This window comes from Balaenoptera musculus, chromosome 2 (assembly GCF_009873245.2).
Source record: "Balaenoptera musculus isolate JJ_BM4_2016_0621 chromosome 2, mBalMus1.pri.v3, whole genome shotgun sequence".
Lineage (NCBI taxonomy): Eukaryota > Metazoa > Chordata > Mammalia > Artiodactyla > Balaenopteridae > Balaenoptera > Balaenoptera musculus.
In genome coordinates, this window is record NC_045786.1 from 174156020 (window position 1) to 174177189 (window position 21170).

A 21170-nucleotide genomic window follows, 5' to 3' on the forward strand; every position below is an offset into this window, starting at 1 on the left:
ACTATCGCCGGCCCCCGCCCGCCCTTCTCGCCCGCAGACCTCAGAGCTGCATTCCCGCCTGCTTCCCACACGGTCGCAGTGGAGAGGGTTAGTAGCTGCAATCCGACTTTTTCCCAGGATAGGTTGAGAAAAAATTGTGAAATTTCCTGTTTAGAGGCTAAAAGAGCTGAAGCCTTTGAAAGAAATTTATGGAATTCTTTGATTTTGTTACATGTTCAAAGAAAGCTTTAGCAGTGAAAAGTAAGAATTTAATATTAAAATATTGAGCATATTGTTTTCTCTAAGTATGCATTATTCATTTTTAAAACCAGCATTAGCTTAAATCCTTTAAAGTTAGTTTTAATCTTTTAAAATCAAATGCCAGCTATGACTATATTAAATCTCATCATACAGGTATTACTATAGGAAGAAAAATGGTTTAAATAGAAGGATCACAATTTCAAGAGTTTTGTTATATGAGTTTCTTTAGGAGATTTAAAAAACCTTAGGTTTTGCATGTGTTTAGAAAAGGGTCTCTTCAGTCATGAGTCTTTTAGGGTCTTTTGAACAATAACTTTTAAGTTATCAAAGGAATTTGATTCTAAGATATTCCTTGCTTTTTATAAGGTTCGTCAGAGGAAGGGTTCTTTGTCCTTCTCTGTTAGTGTTAACAAATTGTCCTGGTTTCTGGGTTATTTCTGGTGTAAACAGCTTCCTGTTTTTGGATGCGTTTCTCACAGAAGCACTGTATTGTATTGTCAGCTGTTCCGTGAAACTCAGCCTCCCTAAAACGGTACCTATTTTGTAAAGGTTGATTCTTAGTATGACTCTGTTTTAAAGTATTTCACTTTAAGTTCTGTAAGAATTCTGATGTCTCAGAACTGAGACCGAGTTCCTTTGGGTAACATCTGGGAATATAAAGGTAGGTGCTTTTACAGTTGTGTGCTTCGCTGTCTGTAAGACATGTCCCGTCTCATTCCTCTTGTCATCAGTTGGGGCCTGACTCCGGAGACTGCTGGGGTCGCCCAGCCTGGCTCTCTGGTCCGCGCCTCACCCGCACCTGTGGGGAGAGGGGCTGGGCTTGCCCTTAGCTCTGCCCCCGCATCTCTGCTGGTGGAGGGACTTGCTTCCCGATGGCTTTGGAGGCAGGAGGAGCAGTTGGGTGTTTATATGCTGCCATTGCCCTCTTCTCAGAAATGTCTACAATCTGCAGAGGGAGTTTCCTGCGCTCCGCCGATGCCTGGTGTGAAACCGCCGGAAGCTGCGGTGTTGGAAGCCAGTGGGGGCTTCTGCGGGCGCGCAGGGCGTCGGTCCTGCCTGGGAGGAGGCATGTGCGCGCTGCCTTAGGGAAGTGGGTCCTAAAGTGCCCTTGTTTGGTTTCCAGAGCTAAAGTGATACGGTGCTGTCTGCCCCTCTCACAGCGTGGTGAGGGGCTGAGCAGATTGCTGGGCCCTGCTGAGCCCCGGTCCTGATCCTTTGGCGGGTCTGACGCGTGAAGTGAGGGCCTGTCACGCGCTCTATGCCGTACAGGCCATCGGCCGGTTCCGCCAGGGCAGACGCACTGTGGCCTGGGGTTCTGGATGTCTCGGAGCTCTTCAGGGCAGCGTCCAACTCTGGCACCGAGTCCTGGACGCGGCAGAGCTCACAGTTTCTCCTTCACGTCTTTCTGTCTTTCCCGTGACGCTGCGTGTGTGGACGCTCCCCAGTACGGATGTTCATGGCGCTAAGAGCGCTTTGCCAGTCTGACCTGTTGAAAAGTAGACCCACACACTTGCATATCGTAACAGTTTTCCTCTGTGATGTTATCTGGGTTGATATCTTACTAAACTTTTTGAAAAACTAAATAATTTAGAAAGTTTATCCCATCAAATGCATGAAACAAAGTAATCTTTCCAGGTAAGAGCAGCAATCTTTAGACCAGTGGCTCTCAAACTGGAGCATGCCGCAGCATCTCCTGGAGGGTTCCTAAAACAGACCGAAAGGCCCACCCCTGCGTTTCTGATGCAGTGGGGTGGGGGGGAGGAGGGGCGAATTTGCCTTTCTAGCAAGTTCCCGGGTAGCGCCAGCGCTGCTGGGTGGGCCACGTTGTGAGAATCACTGAAGTGGGTGCCCCGGGATCAGGGTCTGCAGCCTGCAGTGGGCACAGCTCCAGGGAAGCACTGGACTGCTTGATGGTCTGGGCGCCGCGGGCTTCAGTAAGAGTGAGGGTGCGATTCCGAAGAGTCACTGATGGGGCAAGTTGTTCTTTCACTTCACCTTGTAAAGAAAAGGAAGTTTGAGGACAAAGTTTGTGTACCTTTCTTAGGAAAAGGTAGCTGGCCAATTAAGTAATATAATTAAATATGGCAGAATATAATTCACTGGTGATTTGGTTTGATTTTATCCTTTGTTCTTTAGTGGTTCTGGATAGAGGAAAACCTGTCCAGAGCTCTAGCAACACTTGTGTGGGGTTCATTGGGATGTTTTTGTCTTGTCCTAGGTGGGAAGTTTGGGGAGTGAGTTTTATAATGCTTGGGGATAAGTCAGTTAAGGTTTTGCTCTTGGTGTAGTTTGTTTAGTGAGAACTCAGTAAGTGCCTGCTGTTTGCCTGGCACTGTGCCTGTGGTGCTGGCGGCCGTGCGTCCATCACCTGGGCCTTTGGTCCCTGCAGCTGGTGTGCGTGTGTGCGTCTCTGTCTGGTTGTGCTCGGCCTTCACACCTGTGCTTCACCCTTGCAGCCACGCACTCAGCTTGTAAATAATAGTGGTCACTGTTGATGTCATGGTAGTTCAAATTCAGAATTACTGATCCTATTATAAACATTTAAAAATAACCCTTCATATTGGTTCTTTTAGCTTTAAAAGAGAAGGTGGCTTTCTGTTTGAGGTCATCCGTGGTGGCAGTAAGCAATTACAGTAATTTTACGACTATCTATAATTTAAGTTTAGATTATAGGTAATTTGTAACATTTTATTAAGTATTTTAAAGGTGTCAAACGGGAGAAAAAAGTAAATATATATATACAAATCACGATATTTTTTGTAAATGTAAAGCCACGAAATATGTTTTAAATTTTGGTTTCTGAGCAGAGAAATACTAGCCTTAGAGTTTATTTTACTAATAAAAGATTATTTTTTCCTAGTTTTAATATAGAAAAATCTACAAAATACAGAATATATTTATGCATTTGATCTTAATAGTGAGCTTTGAGGGTCTCTCTGTCTCTCTCTCTCTTTATTAATATTTATTTATTTATTTGGTTGCGCTGGGTCTTAGTTGTGGCCGGTGGGCTCCTTAGTTGCAGCATGCATGTGGGATCTAGTTCCCTGACCAGGGATGGAACCCAGGCCCCCTGCATTGGGAGTGCGGAGTCTTACCCACTGTGCCACCAGGAAAGTCCCTTGAGGGTCTCTCTCTGACACGGTCACTTAGGGGCGAGGTTTACGGGAGTCGTTGAGGTTCCCTTCCTGAAACTCATCTCAGGAGGCTCCTCGGGCTCCCACGCCGAAGTCAGCGGGTGGCATTGGCAGAGCCGCTCGGCTCCTATAGGAGCCAGGCTTTAACAAGTGAAACTGCAGCGACACTGGCTTTCTGTATGGGGCTCGAAGATAAACTTTTTGCTGAGAAAGACGCAGAGAAACTGCGCTTTTTTGTGCTGGGTGCAATAGAGTAGATCTGGGATGTCCGTGTAAAGAGTTGGGTGGGTATCCCAGTCTGGGTGAGATAAAGGCCTCCTCTCCGTTAGGGACAGTCCCAGGCCCCCATGGTGACAGAGGCTTTGGAGGGGTGGCTTTGCTGTGCTCCCTGCTCCTGGTTGACTGATGTGCTGACGGTTTGTCCTTGCATGTCCGCCGTCCTGGGTGCAGCATGAAGCGTGCCAGTTCTCTGAATGTCCTTAACATGGGTGGCACGGTGGCCGAAGACCATTTCCAAGTAAGGAGCCCTGCCCCACTTAACATCCTTTACATGTTGGCTGGACCTTTCCTCATCACTGCTGCCATTTCAGCAGAGCCTGTGAACATTTTAGTATTTCTGATTCAAGACAAATAGACATCATAAATGATAACTTTCATAGTCGGCATGAACTTAACCATCTGAATTATGGGAATGTTGTGAACATTCTTAGTATGTGAATTAATGATCTTTACAAATATTTTGATTGACAATTAAAAATTAAATATTCTGATAAAGTAATATCAAAACTTGACCAGTTGTTAATTTGTATTATTAATTTGTATGATTTTAGCTTCTAGTAGTTTATAACTAATATAATGTCTAGCTGAGCTGTTCAGTGTTTTAAAACTATTCAAAACTTCACTAAGTACAGTCACTTTGACACAACAATCTTTAGCACTTTGTCACCTGTCTGAGTCTTGCACAGACCGGTCACCTTTGCACTTAAAACTGTTGGCATCCTGTCCTCCATTACAAATGGCCTTTTTATTTTCCATGTGTGACTGTTGGGTGCGCCCAGGCCTCTGGCCCCTTCTATGACCTAGCTGCTGTCCACCGGGACCAGGTGTCCTGGTCACCACACCTGTTGATGCAGCAGCTTTCCCAGTCACCTCAGTCCCACCGGTAAACTGTGTGACGTACAGGGACGGTGACGGGCTGGCAGGTGTGCTGAGCTTCCTCCTCACCCCCAGCACGCTGCGGGGGCGGCTGCTCCCAGGATGCTGTCCTCGGGCCTCTAGTGTAAAAGCTGCACGTGCTCGGAGGATGCGCTGCTGCTGATGACAGTGGAAGAAACTACTTTTGTTTTTAAAGGGTCTGGAGCTAACATAGTCCTTTGCTCCCCTTTCTTGTGTTTTGCACACGCACATCTGAGCATCCGGACTCTGGTGTGTTGATGTGAGTCGTGCAGCTCTTGTTAGTGCCGAGACCACTGCAAGCTGGCGTCATGCGAGGTACTGGTGAAGAATAATTCTTCCATTTGTTTTTTCACGCAGGAACGAAATAATTGTCTGGCAGACTCCAGAGCTCTGAGTGCCAGCCACGCCGACCTGGCCCCCACGGGTCGAGGCAGAGCTAGATTAACCCCCAAGGCTAACGAGCGCTGAGACTCTCAAAGCTTGGCCAGGCCCCTCCCCCCTGCAGGGCGGCCCTGGGGTCGCCTCCTTTCCTGCATGATGACCTCCACCACCTGCTGGAGGTTTGCCCCGAATTCTGTTAAGCGGTCTGCAGCCCTAGTGCCCAAGAGCCGCCAAAGCCCAACGGTGGGACCCGGCCAGGTGTGGAGCCGGCTCAGCGTGCTCGGGATGGGCCGCTGCTCGTGGACACCGGCCCCAGCACCAAAATCTGCTTTCAATTGTAATACTGTGTTAAGGCTGTTCATTAAGACTGGAACCTTAAACTACATCCTTTGAGAATAGGAATCCAGTGACCTGTGGCAGCGATGCTGGGATTAGGGAGCGGGGGAGACGGGGTAGCTGCAGGGAGGCCTGCACCCCTCCTGGTCTGCATCTCAGCCCCTTTGGAGCCCTTTTCCCCCCCTCCTGGCCTCTGTATACTAAGCACACGGAGATGCATGTTTTCCTTTTAAAAAGCTTTTCTTCGTAGCGTTAAGTAACACAGGGTGGGTTCTGACAGATACATTTTCTTTTCTTTTTTTTTCTTTTTTGTAGATTGATTTATTTTGGCTGTGTTGGGTCTTCATTGCCGCACACGGGCTTTTCTCTAGTTGTGGCGAGCAGGGGCTACTCTTCGTTGTGGTGCGCGGGCTTCTTATTGCGGTGGCTTCTCTTGTTGCAGAGCACGGGTCCTAAGTGTGCAGGCTTCAGTAGTTGTGGCTCATGGGCTCAGTAGCTGTGGCTCGCAGGCTCCAGACGCGCAGGCTCAGTAGTTGTGGCTCACGGGCTCAGCAGTTGTGGCTCACGGGCTCAGTAGTTGTGGCACACGGGCTTAGTTGCTCCGCGGCATGTGGGATCTTCCCAGACCAGGGCTCGAACCTGTGTCCCCTGCACTGGCAGGTGGATTCTTAACCACTGCGCCACCAGGGAAGTCCTGACAGATACATTTTCAAACCAACCCTGAGACGTTATTCCTTAAGGGAATCCGTGAGACAAGCTGGTAGGTTAAGAAGGTGTAATTCCAGATGACGCCAGCTGTACAAGGGGACATCCTTGCTGATGAGGTTTGAAAGAGGATCTGGAAAGCTGTGAGCATCCTTGTGAAATGTTGTCAGGGTTAGTTTCTAGTTTACCTTAATGTTATGTGGGTGGTGTCACTGAGCAAAGGCGCTTCCAGCCACCTTTTCCTCAACAGTTGCACTGGGCTGGGGTGCTACGTGCTCCCTGTGGGGACTGGGGGGGGGCTCACTGTGGGGTGCCCTTGGACTGCACGTGTCCTTCACCCCCAGTGTGGACCTCGGGCTGAGGGCTAGAGGCAGCAGCGTCCTGCGGTTTCGGTACAGCAAGACTAGACTTTAAGCTTTGTTTAAAAGTTCCTATAATTCAGTAGTGGATCACCTCAGGGCACCGGTGCTTGTGTTGGTGAGAGTTGCTGTGTCCCCTGAGAGGCAGGCACCCCAGCCCGGTGTTGGGGGCCCGTGAGGCTGACCAGTCTCCTGCAGCCTGTCTCCTCTGGCCACGCTCCTTTCCTCAGCTCCTGACTCCACTTAGGTTTTGCAGCTTCCAATGGATCAGGAACTTTCAAAATGCTCTCTAGAGGTGTTTAAAAAAGTTTGATGGGTTGTAAGAAACCACTGGAAAAAAGAGCAGAGCTGCGTCCCCCCCATGTGGGCACTGTGGCCCTTTCAGGTTCACCTTTAGGTGCAGTGGGGGTGATGTGTCTGTGTCACATCAGAATCAGGAGGGGGACCAAGCTGTCCTGGCTCTTCCTTCCACTACATTGAAGTTTTCTCCCAGCCACAGAGCTGATACAGGACACCTGAAACCCACTCGGTTTCCCTTAGTGACAGTTGTCTCTGGAAAAACAAAGGGCATTTAGAAAGAATAAACATGGGGCTGAGAATAGAATTTAATTTTAAGCTTCCAGTTGGTGAAAAGAGACCTTCTTTGCAGGGGCCTTAGTTGAACCTTGTCTGGCTTTGAGCCCTCTGGCCCTGGTTCCCCGAGGGTTGTGGTGGCCTTTGTAAGGCCACATGGAGACAGCATTTGGTGTAAGGCTCAAGGGCCTTCTTGAAGCTGGGTTGTAAAGGCCTTCGTGTCTCAGAGGGAATGCTACCGGGGAGTCAGCAGTTTCTGATTTTTGAACTTGTATCAAAATGGAGAGAAGCCAGGTTGTAACCTACTTCCAGTCTGGTAGTCAGGATTTTAACATTCTCGGAGAGAGCAGTTGGGGGGGGAGGGGGAAGTCCAGCCCTCCCTCTTCCTTTCCTGGTGAGGGGACCCTAGGGGGCCAGCCCCCATTTCTACACTGTTTCTATCAAGTTAGACTCCCCTGGCCAGAGGACGGACGGGCAGTGGAGGGGCTGAGGGTCGCCGTTGAGTGTCTGAGGGCAGAGGTCGTGGAGAGCTGGGCCTCCTGACCCTCCTGCTCCTCCCCAGGGGGAGAGGCCATTCCCATGCTGCAGGGGTTCAGTTATTTTCTGAAACTTAAAAAAAGTTCCTATTATTTGTTTGGTCAGAAGGCTGCTAGGGATATCATGTAATTAGTTATTGCCTTTACAGTAAAGTATAAGTATTGCTAAGGATTCAGAGTTTAGTTTGTAGCACTCATTGTTATAACTTCATAGAATGTTCTGGGGAAGGCATGTTACATCTGTACGAGGCCAACTTTTGATATGTTTGAACACTGCATTGTGTAATCATGGGATATCTGGAAACTAAAGCAGCACCGGATAGCACCAACCAAAGGTGAAGTTCAAATGAGCTAAGCGAGCATCGTCCTGCAGATGCCTCCTCGTGTAATTGGGCTGATGCATAAAGACACGTGCACAGTTTCCGCTTAGTTCTCCAGCACGACAGGAGGACTCAGGTGGTTTATACAGTGGTGTGGCGCTACCCCTCGGGGGTCACAGGCCTGTGAGGACCATCCGATTGTCCGTGGGGCGTGCTCTGGGGGATGGGATTGGCTGAGGCCAGGGAGAGGTAGGGTGGACACTCCTTTGGGACTTGGTGTTTCTGAGACACAGAGAGAAAACCCCACTGCAAAGTCCTATGGCCCTTGGTGGGTGAGCACCCCCAGGACGGCCTGTCTGCCTGGTGGGCAGGTGCAGCTGCCCAGAGGCCGAACGTGGGTGCACTTGTGCCGGTCTGCACCTCTGCAGGGGGGTGGCCATGAAACATACCTTTTGTCTTGGAGCAACAGTTTTTTTTCTTTTCTCACTGTTGGTGTGACTTGCCTAGGAAATCATGTGGAACTGTTTATATTTACTTACAAAAATAAAGTTTTATTTCCTGTTGTAAAGTCCCTGTACGTTTGCGGAAAGGCTCTTTTGTAAAACTCCAACCCTAAAATTTAGACCCTTTTCCTGTTTGACATTAGGCACCCAGTCTTTTTAGGGTCACGGACTACTTTGAAAACAGGACGAAAACTGTAAATGGGTCATCCCGTCCTAGAATGACGTGCACAGAGCGTGTGCCCCGGGACAGGGATCTACCGCCCCACCCCAGTGAGCCCGTGGGAGCCTGGGACCAGTGTCTAGCTCCTGGAGCTGTGGGAGGGTGGCCACGGCACTGAAAGTGGAGTGACAGGGCCACCCCAGGGCTGTGAGGACAGATGTCACGTGTATGAGTCCTCAGGACAGTGCCTGGCACAGAGCAAGCGCTGGTGCGGGTCCAGGGGCTGCAGGTGCCTTCACCGGCACGTCTGTCCGGCCGGGGCTGCTCTGTGCCGGGCAGCAGTGGGGAGGGGGCAGAGGCAGGGTGATGATGGGGGCGAAGGCGGCGCAGCCCTGCCGGAACTGGGCAGTCACGTCCCTTGGTGGCCGTGGGGCCTTGTGCTGCCACGAACAGATGCTCAGATTCTGGCGTTTGTGGCCAGATGCAGCAGGACCCTGGCCTATGGGAGGTCCCGAGTTCTATGCACACGGTGCGGGAGCGCCCTGCCAGAGTGGACGCCCCCCCCCCAGGCCAGGGCTGAGGTCCCGGCCACCGTGGCCAGCCTTGGAGGAGGCACTGAGGGCACAGCGGGATGTGCTCTCCTTTTAGAATAGTTCTCGTCTGCCCAGAACGGGTTTCCCGGCCGATGGGCCAAGCCGGCGCCGCGGCTGCTGGCGCCCGCTGGGGCTGGTGGCCGGGCTGGTGGCAGGGGCAGCGCACAAGGCACATCTCCCCGCTCCGATGCCTCTCCCGGACCCTGCGGCCTGGCCTGCCGTGTGTTCTCCACCCTGTGCCAGACCGGGGCCCGGGGGTGTGCTGGCGGCCAGGAGCTGACAGCCCGACCACGGGGTGAGGAGGGCCAGTGGGCGCTCGTCTGACCTTGGCCCGCCGCGGCCCGAGGCGTGGGTGTTGGGAGCTTTGGGAAGGGGATGTGCAGCCTTGCGGGGTCGGGCTGGGGCCGGGGGGCCGGCATCCGGGCAGGAGCTAACGTGGGCCTGGGGCGGAGGGGCTATGGATGCTGGGCGCTTCTTGCAGCCCCTGGTACCTGAGGGGACCCTAACCAGGGGGAGGGTGACACGTCAGCAGGACTCGGTCCCAGGCGTCCCCCGCACACCCTCAGCGGTGACCGTGTAGGAACAGGACGAGGGCGGCAGGTGGGGGGCGGAGACCACCCTCAGGGTGCGGCGGGGCGGGGCGGAGGCGGCCTCCTCGGGGCGCTGCCGGTCGGCCATCAGCCTCACCAGGAGCTGGTTGGACCAGGTTATTCCCAGGGCCGGAGACACCCGCTCTCCCCCGACACTGAGACAGAAAACAGCCGACTGTCCTGTGCTGCGTGTGGAACCGCGGGTCCCGCCGCCCCTGCCCTCGGGCGCCCCACTCACCCCGGCGGCCCGGCTGCCACACCCCGCTCCTCCGCGAATTCCGTCACCTGGAGGGTCCAGATCGGGGTCAGCGGCGGTGAGGACCCGGCCCCCCTGGCCTTGCCCTCCCCGCGGGCGGAGGGGGCCCACCTGGTTGACGCACAGCACGGGGCTCCGGAAGGTGCAGCTCAGCCGGCGCAGCTCGGCCCCCAGCGCCTGCAGACGCCGGGCCCTGAGGGCCGAGGCCGCCTGGTCGAACTCACAACGGAACGGGGCTGCCACGGAGTCGATGACCACCAGGCGGGCCATGCCCCGCGACAGCAGCACAGGCACCTTCTCACGCACACACTCCAGCAGGGTGTCCTGGAAGCCGAGGGGAGGTGGCCGTCACCACCCGCGCGGGGGACCCCTCACCACGCCCCGCCCTGGGCCATCACAGTGGCCAGGCCCCTCCCCTTCAGTGGCCCCGTGCTGGGCACCGACCGCCCGGGCCACCACGGTCACCAGGACTGCCCAGCCCCACCCAGTGGAGGGAGGAAGCAGGTGTGCGGGGACCTGAGTCTGTCCTGCAACCAGCGTCGCCTCCCACGTGAAGACCCCCGGGCCGCGCCCAGGCTGTGCGCTAGGACGCTGACCGAGCCGGTGTGGGGTCTCAGGTGCCCCCAGGCCAGGCCCACCTGCCCCCCAAGGCCCTGCGCGCTGTGCTCGGGGCAGCCCTGTCCCTTGGGGCCGCCTGGCTGCCCGCCTGGACTCGGCCCCGGTGCCCGGTGGCCACACGCTGGCCATCCCGTCAGGCACTCCTGAGAGCTGTCGGGTGTCTGGGATGAAATTCGACTCTGTGCTTGTTAACTCTCCAGGGTGTCTCCAGCAGAGCCTCTCTCTGTGGAAAATGACAGCAGCAGCAGCGGCGGCCTGGAGGACGCCAGCCTTAATGTGAGTCCTGCACCCCTTCCCGCCACCGCAGGCAGCGCTGGGGCATGGGGGGGCTGGGGCGGGGGCAGGGCTGCGCCTGCCTGCTGCAGGGTCAGGACTCCAAGAGGGGCCTAGCTTGGAGACCCCGTCCCCCGGGAGGAAGCCTGGGGCCCTGAGGCTCTGTTTGTGCAGCGGCATCAGGCCCCGGTCCGCACCTCTGGCCTCCCCCCGGGCAGGGCCCCCCAGTCGCTGGGCAGACACCAGCGAGGGCCGGGGGGCCTCCTCCAACCAGAGCTGCTCCCGAAACGTAACTTAGGAATGCCGCCCCCGGGTCTCGGCCGGCCTGGCCCTGACCCGCTGCCGCGTTTCGCAGTGAGGATGCGCTGGGAGGATGCGGATGTGCTGCCTGGGTGCGTCCGGAGGGCCCTGTGACAGCCAGGGGACGCTCGCGAGGCTGGAGGGCCTGGAGCGGGAGCCTGTAGCGCTGACCTCGCCTTCTCCTGCGTCCACGCCCTGAGCCCCATCACGCTAATCACCCGCAAAGCCACGGCCGCGCTGGGCCCCTAGGGGACGGCCACCTGCCGCCGGTCCACCCCGGGCCGCCCGTGCCCTGAACCAGCACAGGCTCGCGTGCCACCGCTCATCGTGTTACTTCCCCGCGCTATGTGTGATCATGTATTTTACTGTAAAATTTTTAAAAATTAAAAGTTTATACAGTTCATCCTTTACCGGAAATTCTTTTTATAGCAGTTCTTAAATGGGGGAAGGGCCCGGGTGGGTGGCTCTGCGCACTTGTGTTCGGTGCACTGGTCTATACTCCGTCTCCCATCTCCCTCCTGCAGCCTTTGCTTCATTATTCAGCCCCAAACAATGACCTCAGCCGGCTGCTCCCCCGCCGCCTGCCTGCCCCCTGCCCCCTCCCCAGGGGCCACTGCCCTCTGTGTTCCCACCGCTGTCTGCCCATGGGGAGGGCGCATGACCCGGGGACGGCTTCCAGGTGTGGTGTCGCCCCAGCGGCCCAGCCAGGCGCGCTCAGCAATCTGGGGGGCCTTGACAAGGGGACTTTCCCCTCCTTCAGAGGCAGAGGTACAACCCCACACCACGGCTGCTGCCGGGCCAGTGGCCTGGACGGCAGGTCCCGTCCTCTGGGCCGTGGTCCCCTCTGCAGCCAGGTGAACAGCCGCAGGAGGCCCTTGCCCGGTTGGGGCCTCCTCTAGGGGGCAGGAGGTGGCGTGTCAGGCGCCCCTCCCTTACCCGCTCTTCCCTTGGGGGTAAGGCTGCCAGAAACACACTGGACGCCCAGTTCAGCTTGCGCCCAGGTAACGAGTAGCGCCGGCCTGAGCGGAGCACACGGCCCCCCGCACACGACATGCCGCAGGCGGGCACCGGGGCCTGGCCTTGCGGGTCGTGCGCGTGGCCCGCCCGCGTGGCCGACTTCCCCTCAGACGCTTACCACGTCGGCTGCGTGCTCGATGAAGATCTGGTGGCCAAACTGGATTTTCCTGACCACGTCCCCTGGGACGTCTGTCCGCAGGCACTGCTGCTGAGCGATGAGCTGCTGCAGACGCCGGCTGGGGAAGGCGTCCTCTGTGCACACGAACACGGCCCCTGGGAAGCCACGGGGCGGTGAGCAGCGGGGGGCCCGAGGCCCCCCCCCCCACCCGCCAAAGGCCCTCCTTCCTGCACTGCCTCTCGTGGGTCTGCCCCTCCGACCCGGCACGGGGGCCGGCTGGCGCCCACCTCTCACCGCGGGCCCCTCACCGCCGGAACTGCACCCTGTGGGTCTGCCTGCCCTGGGCTGTCCGAGTGGGAGCGAGGGGAACTGTAGGGGCTCCCGGCTTTCAGAAACGCCCCCTCCTGCAGACACAGGGAGATGCCCCTCCCAGGCCCTGCTGGGCGGATGTTGCCTCAATTGCACTGTCAAGGCTCCTCCTAAGGTTCTGGGCTACCTGGTGGTAACTGTCTTTGCTGTGCCTGGAAAAGCCAGTAAACAAAACACAGGCGATGCATCACCAGGGGCCTGGAATCCCCACCAGAAGGTACCCCCGGTGTCCTGCGCTGAAAAGAACCAGGGGCCACCAATTCTCAACAAAGGCCCCAGGACAGTTCAGTGGGGAAAGAGTAGTCTTTTTAACAAACGGGGCGCTGGGACAGAGACACCCACATGCAAAAGGATGAAATTAGACCCTTACCTCATACCATATAGGAAAACTAAATCACAATGGATCAAATATGAGAGCCCAAACCATAAAACTCTTAGAAGAAAACACAGGGGTAAATCTTATGACCTTGGATTAGGCAGTGGATCCTTAGATGTGACACCAAAAGCACAAGCATGAAACAAACTGGACATCATCAAAGTGAAAAACTGTGCTTTAAAGGACACCAACAAGAGAGAGAGAAGATAACTTAATAGAGAAGATACTGCAAATTGTTTATCTGATGAGTTTAGTATCCAGATTATATAAAGATCTCCTGCAACTCCACAGACAAATAACCCAAGCTTTTAAATGGGCAAGAGATTGGAATAGACCTTTCTCCAAAAACACACGAATGAGCAGCAGCACGTGAAGAGATGGTCAACGTCACTAGTCACGAGGGGAATGCAGTCAGTGCCACAGTGACAAACCACCCACACGGGCATCAGAAGGACAAGCGTCGGCTCAGACGCGGAGGGACCGGAACCTCCTACATCGTTGATGGGAAGGAAAACGGTGTAGCCGCCGCTGAGAACAGTCTGGCAGTTCCTCAAAGAGCGAAACACGCAGCTACCATACGACCCAGCAATCCCACTCCTAGGTGTCCACCCAAAGCCACGCACGAACAAAAGGTGTGAACAACTCACATGACTGTCAACGGATGAACGGGTAGCTAAGTTGTGGTCTGTACACGTGATGGAACATTATTCAGCCCTACAAAGGAATGAAGAACTGACACATGCTCCAATGTGGGTGAACCCTGAAGACATTATGCTGGGTGAAAGGGCACATTTGCATGATCCCATTTATTTGAAATGTGCAGAACAGGCAAATCCATAGAGACAGGAAGCAGATGGGTGGTTGCCAGGGGCTGGGGGAGGGGAGAGTGGGGAGTGACTGCTCATAGGGATGGGGCTTCTTTTTGGGGTGATGAAATGTTCTGGAACTAGATAGTAGCGGTGGGTACACAACTTTGTGAAAATGCTAAAAACCACTGAATTAAATAAAGAAGAAAGGCCTCAGGACTTCCCTGGTGGCACAGTGGTTAAGAATCCGCCTGCCAATGCAGGGGACACAGGTTTGAGCCCTGGTCCGGGAAGATCCCACATGCTGCGGAGCAACTAAGCCCGTGCGCCACAACTACTGAGCCTGAGCTCTAGAGCCCGCGAACGACTACTGAGCCCGCGAGCCACAACTACTGAAGCCCGTGTACCTAGAGCCCGTGCTCCGCAACAAGAGAAGCCACCGCAATGAGAAGCCCGTGCACCGCAACAAAGAGTAGCCCCCGCTCGCCACAACTAGAGAAAGCCTGTGCTCAGCAATGAAGACCCAACACAGCCAAAAATAAATAAATAAATAAATAAGAAAGGCCTGTGATCTGGCGGTGCGCTGGCTGAGCCCCATCAGGACTCTCAGGGCCACGGCGAAACCTACCATTCCTCTCGCTGTACCGGTCACGGCACCGCCCCGGGGAGGGGACCCAGAGAAGAGGCAGAAGCACCGACACCACGTCCGCACGCCCTATTTGTGAGTGTGTAACTTTCATTTTGACCCGATTCTGTTTCAACAGACTTTCAAACTTGGAAAAGAGATGCAAGATGGAAGGAGAAGCACCGTCTGACCGTGTCAGTGGTGAGCTCCCGACCCTTGGGGCCTCCCTAACCTTCCCTGGCACGTTCCAGCCCATTCCCGGGGGCAGGGCTGCCTGGGGAGCCCCCGACGTGGCCGAGACCCTTGTCACAACGCCGCGGCGCCCGTGTCCTCCACATCTTGGGAGAGGCCTGGACAGAAGGTTCACAGCCAAACCCAATCGCACGGCCCTCGAAGCTCCTCGCCCCACACCCCGTCGGGCGTCTCACTGGGACAGGTGAGCGGGGTGCCCGCCCACAGAGGGGCTTCGAGAAGCTGGCGGGAAGGCGGCCCAGCATTTGAGGGTCGGCGGGGAGGAGCTCCACATTTTCTGAAGCGCAGGATCCAAAATAACTCCAGAGCCGCTTGGCCATTCTTTTCAAAATTGGGGCTTTCAGACCTGCTTTGGGAAGTCACTTTCTCAGGAAAATGTGCCTCAGGCCCCACATTTAATGTGGTCACAGTGGCCGTGGGCCAGGCCTCTGCAGGGGACACGCCGCTTTACGGAGTCGCCCCAGGCCGGCTCTGTCCCGCCTTGGCCAGGCCCTGGGGCTCTGCACTTTCCCTCCCACCGAGGGGCCCGTAGCCCCCCTCCCACTCCTGAGGCAGGAATCGCAGAGCGGTTGTGAAGACAGAGACTGGAACGTGGAAAACGGCCCCCAGGGGCAGCCTCTGGCCTCGACGGCAGGTGCCCGCGAGGTGACAGGTCAGGACCCCTGCCCGCCCCCCGAAGTGGCCGCACTCACCGGCCCCCAGGCCTCCGTGTCGCCGCGGGAGCTGCACGGCCAAGCAGAGTTGCAGCGCCAGCTGGGTCTTCCCGGCGGAGCTGCGTCCGGCCAGCTCGGTGATGCCGTCCAGGGGCAGCCCGCCGCGGAGGAGCCCGTCCAGCACGGGGCAGCCCAGGCTCAGGCGCTGGTGCTGCTCGGGGAACTGCTCCTTCTGCCGCAGCAGCTGGAGCGCTGGGTGCGGGGAAACGACAGGTGAGCCCAGCCCCGCAGGAAGCCCCGCACAGGTGCCCCCGTGCCCCGCTCCTCCAGCCAAACCCCAGGGCACCGGGCACCTGTGCAGACGCCGCTTCCCCGCAGGTGTGAGGAGGCCGCCCTCAACAAGCGCTGCACGTCGGGGCCGGAGAGGCGGGTCAGCCTCTGCAGGTCTGGTCCAGAAAGATGCAGAACCTCCTTTACTGACCTCAGTTTGGCTGAAGGTATAGAATCAATTACAGGACAAGGTCAGACACGGTAACACACGGCGACACAGCAGGGACAGCAGGTGTCCTCCAGTTCTGGGGACCTGGCGGGCAGGGGCCAGTCCACCTCTCCCTGAAGTTGCAGGGACCCCCAGACGGAAGGTGACCATGACGGGACGGGAGGGAAGGGGCCTGGGGAGGCTCGCGTCTTGGCTGCAGAAGCCGGATGCTTGGGCCTCTCCCTGGTGCCGGGAGCAGCGGCCTCCGCCTGGTCCCACGCCCGCCTGGACACGTCTCCCAAGACAGGTCTGTGTGTGCACAGCCTGGGAGGGGCCCGGGCCGAGTCGGGGGAACCATGCACGAGGGAGAGGCCGCAGGAAGGGATCCAAACGAACATCCACTGAACCAGGCCACGGGATGGCCAGTGGGGTGAACAGACAAAAGAAGAGGCAGCATGCTGGCGGCAGTATCGCGGAGGGCTGGGTTACAGGGTGAACAGCCCGAGGGAGCTGGTGTTTCATGAGGAAAATGAATAATTTTGAGCTTAGATAAACATATTACTTTCAAACGAGTAGAAAGAAAAAAAATACGCTAAAAATATATCCAACCAATCCAGAGGAAAGCATAAAAGAAAAACAACACAAAAAAAATAGGACGAACAGCACAGCTTAATAAGGGAGAGTTAAACCTAAATTTATCAGGAATTACCTTAAATACGTATGCACTGAATGCTTCAGTTAAAAAAAAAGACTGAACGAAAGGGGAAAACAGAACTACTGATGTGCCCTTAGGATGGAGGAGCAGGACGGCACGCTGCTGCCGAGCCCTGCGTGCACTCAGGGCCCCTGTCACCTGCTAACAAGCACCTGACGTCGAAGCATCCCTCACAGACACCCCGGGAGACAGCGAGAACAGAGGGGGGTGCAGGGCGCCAGCCGGGCTGCGGAGGAGCCAGTGCAGCGTGGGGATGGACGCGCCCAGATGCCAGCAGACTCGGTGGGCTGGCCAACCCTTTAAGCATTTAGAAAAGAGCCACCGCTGCCTGACAGACCTACTGCGACGTGGGAATAATCAGAAGTACAGAGGAAATGCGGCGCATGAAAAAAGGAGGCAACCGCTAACTTTGGGGGGAAAAACCAGAGATGGTACAAGAAAGGAAACAGTCATAACCCCAGGTTCAGTGGCAGCCATTATGTCCCCAGTCACAACTCTGATGGCTAATGGGACCCAAACTGTGTTCCAACTGTGGCGGGAGGTGTGGAGGAAGTAGGGGCACACGGGCACCAGCCAGCCCTCACCCCCAAAACAGGAGGCCTGTGAGGACTCGTAACACAGACAAATCACACACAGCAACATAAGCTCACTCATCAGCAACCCAGATATAAATACAACAAAGTTGCTAAAAGACTCCTAAGTGGTAAGTAGTTCCGTTTCACTTTTCAGACACCATGTGTGTACTGCTTTGATGAAAATGAAATTAACTTAAAAGAAGTCCTTTCAGTTAAACACACACACACAACTGAAAAACCTGCGCCACATTCCAGCATCAGGGCGTTGATCAGCACCAGCTGTCCTGGGTCAGTAACCAGAGGGTCCCCAAGGCTCAGACAGGCAACCTTGTAAACCTGTTCTACATAAGATGTGTATATATGTACGTTCATACTTTTACACAATCACTTTATATAAACATCAGCAAACACACCTTTCTTAACTGCAGCAATAATTCTAGGATTCAGGTCCAACTGATCCAAATCCATTTTTTCAATGGGGTGACCATAGAGATGGACGAACGCCCAGGGACACGAATTCTGACGTGCTTGTCGTCCCCTCGAGCAGCCCGGGAGCCGAGTGCAGCAGAGTGACCGAGCCCGGGTGCGCGGTTCCCTTTGTGACAGGGCCACACCGTCAGCCCTGAGCCTGGAGAGGCTTCACTGCACCAGGAACAGCACTGAGAGACGTCTAAGGTGGCGCTTCTGTCCGGGCAACTGTTCGGTAACTCAGAACCTAGGACTCAATCCACACACAGATGCATCTGAAGAGACCTTGCATTCTGAAGGTCAGCCCACTTCACCCCCGCAGAAAGTGGGAGAAACCGGCTTGTGTCCCAGCCCCACGCCCTCCAGGCCAGGGGCGCCCTGCCCTGACCCACCTCTCTGGGGTGACGGCGCCGGATACGGTCAGAGGCCCGTGTGTGCTGGGCTCACCTGAGTGGAGCCTGCTTTGCATTCTCCGGTGTGAGTTCCCTTAAGTGTGTCTCCATGGCGATCTGGAAAGAGCAGAAAAGGCCATGTGTGGTGGATGTCAGAGGACGCCCAGGAGGTCGGAACCGCTGCCCCAGCAGAGAACAGCGGACACCGAGTCCGGCCCGGCCTGCAGCCTGCCCTCCCCGCTGGCAGGAGGGGCAGCCGGCGGCGTGTCCACCCAAGACGGCACAGCCGGGGATGCAGCAGGGCAGCGACACTAAGGCTGCGGCCACTCAGCAGAGGCCAGGCTCAGCGTCCAGCAGCAGCAGCGAGGCCCGGGCCTCTGGACGGTGTCAGGTCGCTCCGGAAGCTTAAAGAACCGGGCCGTGTACACCCCCTCATCTGCGGTCTGCTCAGGGAGCCCCTGGAGGCAGCTGCTGGGAGGGGGCAGCACGAGGCTCTGGGGCCCACAGCCCTGGCAGGGGGTCTCCGGGCCAGCAGGCTGCTCCCACGTTCTGCTGGCGCAGGGGGCGGGGGGCTCCCAGACCAGCTGCTCGGGGCAGGGCTGACAGTAAATACTGCTGAGGCCCTCAGGACTGCACATCAGGGCAGAAGGGCGGCCTGAGTGCAGGGCCCCGGTACCAACTGCAAGGCGGCTGGGGGATGTTGAGTAGCTAGGAGTGCACCCTGAGGCCGTGTGGGAGACGCCCGGGCATCAGACATCCGGACAGAACACCAACCTGGGTTTGTAAATTCTAGAGGAAGTGCGTGTGTTCTTCCCCTGGACTTGTGGGAAGCCCCCGGCTCTGAAGCGGGGAGCAGGCTCTGAAGTGGGGAGCAGCGAGTGGGCTGGGGTCTGGATTCTGAATGACGGGGGGAGGGAGCCTGCGTGGGGACACAGCCGGTAGGTGCCTGTATATAAAGCTCGGATTCCGACGAGCAGCTGGACACGGGGCAGGAAAACCAGCGGGTGACCACCAACCGAAGGGCCTCAAGCTTCCGTGATGGGGGGGTAGGGCCCCCAGAAGCAGAGTGCCCACTGACGGAGCACCCGATGGGTACCCGACACCGGCCCAGGAGCTGGACCAAGAGCCTCAGGCAGGGGCCCAGGTGAGCCAGCCACCCTCCAGGTCTGTGCTTCTCCAACCGGGGACAAGCATGTGCCCAGGCAGCACCCAGGAGCAGGCACGGGGCGGCCTGGACAGAGCGCAGCAGCTTCCAGGGGCATCTGAGTGCAGGTACTGTTTCAGGGGCACAGCTAACGGTGGGCGCCGCTTGGTGAGTGTGAAGGCGCATCAACTCTTAGGGCCCAGCGCGAGACTTCGAGGAAACTCCAGTTAGGTCCCCGAGCCTTCCCAGGTGGAATCACTTTCCTGTATCTCTGGGACTCTGGGGCTCTCAGGGGGCCTGAGGACCCCATGCCGCCAACACACGCTGGGACAGGAAGGCGGGGCCGCGGCAGATGGGCCCACCTCCACCCTGGGGGCAACACTCAGGTTTCTGGCAGCTTTCGTTGACTCAAACTAAGGACTCAAGGGTTAGAGAATGAGGGAAGATCTCCTTTCAAAACTAATGCACTAAAATAAATGTGTTCAGGGCCTCTCCCGCTCAACCAGACAGCCACGCAAAGGAACCGGAGGGTTGGTCGGGGCGGAAGGAACCAATCCCCACACACTGAAACTGTTCATTCTTTCTCTGGTCAAGTTCGGAGCTAAATTCAGGCAAACTACATACAGCTCCACTAATGTTGCCCTAAAATCACTGAAGGTAATGAAAGGTAGAGGGCTGACATTTATCAAACACTTCGTCTCTTCCAAGCGCGTGACAGGTATGAACTCAAACTTCACACCAGCAATATTATAATAACCCTGTTTTGCTGGTGAGAAAACAGAAGCACAAAGTGGTTACACGACAAGCTTAAAGTCATGCCGCCAGCAAGCGGCCGGCCTGCGACGCAGGTCCAGGCTGTGTGTTCTAAGCCCCTGACCCAAATTAGCCCGACCCTGAGTTTACACGGCCCACCTGTTAACAAATCCAAAGGGAATCGTTTGGTCTCCATACTCTGCAGAACTCGGTTATCCAGAGGCTGACCTGCCCGGGGGGGAGTCCAGCCCTGTTGGGAGCAGCCCACCCTCAAGGCTGGGCATCTTTTCCGGCTCCCCCTCCCACAAAGGGGCCAACGAGCACTCCTTCATCCTGGGGCTGCTGGGAGGAAGCTTTCACCTGGGACCTTGGGTGGCCACACAGGTCCTCCCACGCCTGGGCCACCTCTGTGGTTTCTCCAGAACTGGCCAGCCTGGACTTCTGGCCCCCCTCGCTTCTCAGGATCCTCTTCTGTCTCTGGGAACCTCTTCTCTCTTCAGCCCCTGAGGCTTTGAGCACTCCCCACTCCCCCAGACCTGGGTGTCCAGCAGACCCCGCCTTGGCCGTCCGATGAACCAGGGCGCCCTGCAGACGCACCCTGCCACCCACGCGCATCTGCTCTTCCCACCGGGTGCTGCATCTCCGAGGTTGTCCACCCCCCACCCTCTCCCGCCCCACCCCACGGCCCCTGGACTGCTGCCACAGCCCAAAGTGGCCCTGCAGCTCTGCGGGCTGACGGCCCCAGGACCGGGCCCCTTCTGCCCCAGCCCCGCTCGCCAGCCCGCGCGGCACCGGCCCCGGGCTCCCTCCCGCCGCCGAGACTCGCTCGGACCCTCACTCGTCCCCTCGCTCGGCTGTGCCTTCTGCCCGCCCGCCCGCGGGTGCGAACCGCGGCTTGGGGCATCGATGACGCGCGACCCCGTCCCCGCAAAGCCCCAGGAGGAGGGTCGCGCGGGAGCCGAGCTGCGCTCTCGGTGCCCAAGGCCACCCCTGCCTCCATCCCGCCCCGGACCACGGCGGCCACTCCTCGCACTCACCTAGACCGCGCTCCACACGCTTCTTCGCGCCGTCCTACCTCTCGCAGCCTACTCTTCCAATGAGCGCCGGGCGCCCCGCGCCGGATACGCCAATCAGAGATGAAGCGGCGCCCACGTCGCCGACTAACTGGCCAATCCAAAGTCTCAATAGCCCCGAGCGGGCGGAACGTGCTCGGGCCGGCCCTCAATGCCTATTGGTGGCCGACCGCAGGGTGGCAGGGGAGGTACCCTTGCGCCAATTGAAGAGCGCAGCGACGGGGCGGACACCTGGCGGCGATTGGTCCGAGCTCCGTGCTTGGCGTGGGGATTGGGCGCGGGCGCTGTCAGTCGCGTTGGTGG

The 21170-nt window shown here is 56.9% G+C and overlaps 1 protein-coding gene and 1 long non-coding RNA gene across 9 annotated transcripts; one reads left to right on the plus strand and one right to left on the minus strand.

Annotated features, from left to right (window-relative positions):
* The first annotated feature begins 3 nt into the window (after positions 1-3).
* LOC118890754 lies at positions 4-11119 on the plus strand. Its single transcript, XR_005018821.1, has 3 exons — positions 4-87; positions 10681-10756; positions 11109-11119. It is a non-coding gene; the product is annotated as an uncharacterized LOC118890754 (long non-coding RNA).
* On the minus strand, positions 6825-20897 carry XRCC3 (X-ray repair cross complementing 3). Of its 8 annotated transcripts, XM_036844013.1 has the most exons (9): positions 20832-20897; positions 17898-18014; positions 17451-17752; positions 15623-15760; positions 15309-15521; positions 12189-12343; positions 9974-10186; positions 9845-9891; positions 6825-9761 (listed from the first exon to the last, which is right to left on the minus strand). In XM_036844013.1, exons 3-9 carry the CDS (start codon positions 17503-17505, stop codon positions 9542-9544), a joined length of 1041 nt encoding a protein of 346 aa, XP_036699908.1. In that variant the 5' UTR covers positions 17506-17752; positions 17898-18014; positions 20832-20897; the 3' UTR covers positions 6825-9541. The 8 variants fall into 8 exon arrangements, with proteins under 8 accessions (XP_036699908.1, XP_036699907.1, XP_036699900.1 ...); XM_036844012.1 differs by having other exon boundaries at positions 9845-10186; XM_036844005.1 differs by having other exon boundaries at positions 6825-10186.
* Positions 20898-21170: the final 273 nt, after the last annotated feature.

Excerpts from the sequence above, each read along its gene's own strand:
- XRCC3 (XM_036844005.1), bottom strand. The coding sequence starts at position 17,505 with ATGGATTTGGATCAGTTGGACCTGAATCCTAGAATTATTGCTGCAGTT. Across the intron at positions 15,522-15,622 it reads GGGAAGCGGCGTCTGCACAG|CGCTCCAGCTGCTGCGGCAG; the intron begins GTGCCCGGTGCC and ends CCCCGCACCCAG. Across the intron at positions 10,187-12,188 it reads TCGAGCACGCAGCCGACGTG|GACACCCTGCTGGAGTGTGT; the intron begins GTAAGCGTCTGA and ends CTCGGCTTCCAG.